Source organism: Nicotiana sylvestris, chromosome 10 (assembly GCF_000393655.2).
Source record: "Nicotiana sylvestris chromosome 10, ASM39365v2, whole genome shotgun sequence".
Taxonomy (NCBI): domain Eukaryota; kingdom Viridiplantae; phylum Streptophyta; class Magnoliopsida; order Solanales; family Solanaceae; genus Nicotiana; species Nicotiana sylvestris.
Genome location: NC_091066.1, coordinates 165,956,521 through 165,960,441, shown reverse-complemented (window position 1 = coordinate 165,960,441; position 3,921 = coordinate 165,956,521). Strand labels below are relative to the sequence as shown.

General features: G+C 36.5%; 1 protein-coding gene across 1 annotated transcript; it reads right to left on the bottom strand.

Moving 5' to 3' along the window:
- Positions 1 to 434: 434 nt before the first annotated feature.
- LOC104219948 (UPF0481 protein At3g47200-like) lies at positions 435 to 2,330 on the bottom strand. The gene has a single exon (XM_009770718.2). It carries the CDS (start codon positions 1,886 to 1,888, stop codon positions 554 to 556), a length of 1,335 nt encoding a protein of 444 aa, XP_009769020.1. The 5' UTR covers positions 1,889 to 2,330; the 3' UTR covers positions 435 to 553.
- Between the last annotated feature and the right edge of the window lie 1,591 nt (positions 2,331 to 3,921).

Below are 3,921 nucleotides of genomic sequence, written 5' to 3'. Positions count from 1 at the left end.
AGTTTTAAAGACTATAAATAAGTTACTTATCATCATTTTATAAGGGTATCAACTAATGTTTATCAAAGAAACTTATTTATAATTTTGATTGTGTAATATTTTTTTTATAACATCAGGGTGGGAAGGCAATGTGGAGAAGTGGAAACGAGAAGGGGTAACTGTGCCACCAATTCCTACATTTACCATGAGTCATTAGGCTCTTCTGTTCTGGAGTGCAGTCTGCTTATGTATCATGAATTTTCATTTCCTTTCTTTGATATGTACCTTCCAATTGGAGCAAATGTAGAATGTTGTTGTTGCTACAATATTAGTTTGATTGCATTTGGGATAGTGTGCAGTAGCGGGCCAGAATTTTAACCAAAGGGAATTCAAATATAAAGAAATAAATACACTAAGAAGTCAATTGACACCCCTTAAACAAAATAGTGGCTCCGCAACTGATAGTGTGTACCGTTTAACTATGTAATTGTTACATTAATTAATAGATTTGTTTATTGAATGATGATACTAATAAATAATACAATAAGTATTCTACGCAAGGTTCTCTTGGTCTTCAGCCTCTAGGATAAACTGTGAAATATGTTTGACAGACAGTCAAGAGAAGAAGTAAAATAGCAGCAAACAAAGCAAGTGCGTTCCAAGGACTGTGAAAGTGAGTGCCAATTAGTTCAGCCATCCATGTCTTGGCCTTACTATTATAGTGCTTCTGGATTTGTTCTTTGACCTTGAAATCAAACAGATCGTCATCCAAACTGCAAATGTTGATCTCCTTGAATAATTCTACCACTTCATCATCATTGTTGAGTTGGTTGATTAGTATTCGTTGGTCTCGAAGTTCTTGCACATCTTTTGAATCACTGATGATTGATTTCATAAATTTTATGTAAGATGTCAATTGTAATTGAGTATTTGAGTCTGGGCACAATTCATAAGCTATCGCGTTCTTTAACCAAACCCGTGACTTGATTGAAGCAACGAAAGTTGGCAATTCAAGCCTGCCGTGGAAGCAAAATGAAGTGAATTTGATATCACCCAATAAGTCACTATGGCTAGGCCTGAAAGAGATGCCCTTCGCCTTGAGATCTATGACTGAATGAAAGGAATAGCTATATTTCTTAACTTGGTTGCCTAGTTCGATTTTATGATCAATAATAGGAGAACAAGTATCATCGTCCTCCATACGGTTTGGATAACTTAGCTCGGCATGGTGTTTGTTAATCGTGATTAGGAAAACTTTGCTCCAGTGTGCGGAAATAACTGCTCTCCGGAGAGCTTCAAGAAGAAAAGGTGGTTGATCTGCATCATCATGAATGTCTCCTGTAATCATATCGAAATTCACATTTATTGCCTTGCATATAAAAAAGAGAATCCAATAGTTGGCATAAGCCATGCTACGTCCTGAAATTAATAGCTTCTTGACAAGCTCAAAAGGGATTTGATTCTCAAGCAAAAGTACATCGCGCTGAGCCAAAGTGAACATTACATTGCCAAGAAGTTTAATAACATACTGAGACAGATTAGATGCAACATTGGAATATACAGCGATGATGAAACAAGCATCGAGGAGCATCATTTCAGCCAATTCTTTGTCACTATAACCTGCAGTATATTCCCACAAATACAAACTTCTCACTTCCTCACCCACTACCTCAAACATTTCGAGGAAGAAATCTTTAGGTTCCTGACTTTCGGAAACAAAAATATCAAAAATTTGGTGCTTAATAGACTCCGCTTGATCAAGCTCGTGTTTGCCATGGTAGTAAGGTCCAAAAGATACTACAAAAGGCGTGTAGTCTTCAAAACTGGCTTTTTTCTTGGAACTTACCCTTTCCTCCAGGTGCAATATTGCACTTGGAATTTTAGGTATTTTTTGCCCCTTCGACCACATAACCTCAACGCTTGTACGTTTTTCGATCGGGTCCTCTGCCAAGTATGTAACCGAATGGTTTTCTTCGGGTAAGCCATTCACTTACAACTATATATACAGACACACATGCATGCACCTTTTGCTGGAGCAGTTCTACTTATCAAATTCAAAGGAAAGAAGGATACAAAGCGAGATGTTATTTTCACAAGTTAGGAGGCAAGCATCGAGCTCAAATTCAAAAGTGTTTATGGACAAGGATAGAAGAAGGAAAAAATTAATGAAGTTTTACAAGATTGACTGTAAAGGAAGAGGAGCAAAGCTTGTAAAGAAAATTTGCATTTATGAAGAAAAGAAAAGGCAATACGAATGGAATAAAAAGATTGTCCGAGATTTACGTAAAGAATATTTATTTGTGGAAAAGAGTCGAGATTAGGAAGAATCTAATTAAAGGAGCACAGAGAAAAATCCCTTCAGAGGGAAAGTCATCATCACGTTGACCATGATATAAGGAATATATATTCTGCATTAAGGAGACACATCAGCAATGGTCATATTTGAGGCAACAGTATAAGTAGAAGGCAACCAAAAAGAAGAGTCACGAAGCCTTCTATATAATTGTCTACCCAACTATAAATTTTTTATTCTATTCTTAACAAGCATTAAAATTCTCTTTTAGTCGATTTACTGTGTACACAAAAGAGAAAAAAGAGACAGAAAAATATAGGAGAGGCAGCGTGTCCCGAAAGGTTGTGTCATTGTTCATTTCTTTGACGAGCGAGTGAAAACCAGAGGGTCGTTGTTAGCGAGCGAGTGAAGATCAACATTTTACGTTATTGATGAGCGTGTTAAAACTAACCCTTGTTCGTTGTTGGTGAGCGAGTGAAAATCAATCTTGTAAACGTTGGTGGATGAACGTGAAAATCACACAAGTTGTACTCAACCAAAAATACAAAGAGCACAAGAGATAATCTCCTTGCAACCCAAGGGGACTGGATTAGGATACCACATTGGTTCCGAACCAATATAAAATTACTGGTGTTGTCTGCTTTATTGCTCTCATATATTATGCACCATTACTATTTGTAGTGATTAGTACTTTAAATCAAAATACTAACAATTTTGTGCAAGCTGTCTCCATATTAGTCGACTAGGTCTGAATAGTAGTCGATCAGAAATTTTAAAAAAACTATAATTTTTATGTTTGTATAATTCCATATGTACAATATATTATTATAGCAAAGGAAAAATCTACAAACAATTAAATTTTCTTCTCTGTGGTTCTAAAAAATAGGCAAAGGATTGTGAGATAGAGATTTTGATTAGATTAAAGGTGTATTTGGTATGAAGGAAAACATTTTTCGGAAAATATTTTTCAATTTTCCCATGTTTGGTTGGCTTAAATGTTTTGGAAAACATTTTCCGTATGAACTCATTTTCCTCCAATTGGTGGAAAATGTTTTCCTTATCAAAAGAAGGGAAAACATTTTCCAAAACTCCTTCTCAACCTTCTCCACCCTACCCCATCCTCACCAACCCACCCCAAACCCCTACATTCACCCACCCCAACCCCACCCCACGCCTACCCACCCCACCTCTCTCTCCAAAAAGGCTTTTTTTTTTTAATTTCAGTTTTCTTTTCCATCAAAAAAATTTACTTTTTTATTTTTTATTGTAACTTCAAATTTTTGTTTTTTCGTTTTTCTGCACCACCCCCCCCCCCCCCCGGCCACCCCCCACCCTACCCTCACCCTTCCCCCTCCCCACCCCGCACAAAAAGAAGTTTTTTTTTGCTTTTGTTTTTGTAATTTTTTGAATTTCTGTTTTTTCATTTTACTACATCACCCCCCATCTACCCATTCCAAAGTTATGAGTTCTGAGATTTATGTGTTTGGAAGGTTACGGGTTCGAAAGTTCGCGGTTTCGAATGTTTAACGATTTGGAAGTTTGTGAAATTTGTGGATTCGGAAGGTTGTTGGTTTGACGGTGATGGCTTCATATTTATTGTATCTAAATTATTTATGTATACCCTTGAAAAATTATTTTCCCTAAGTTGC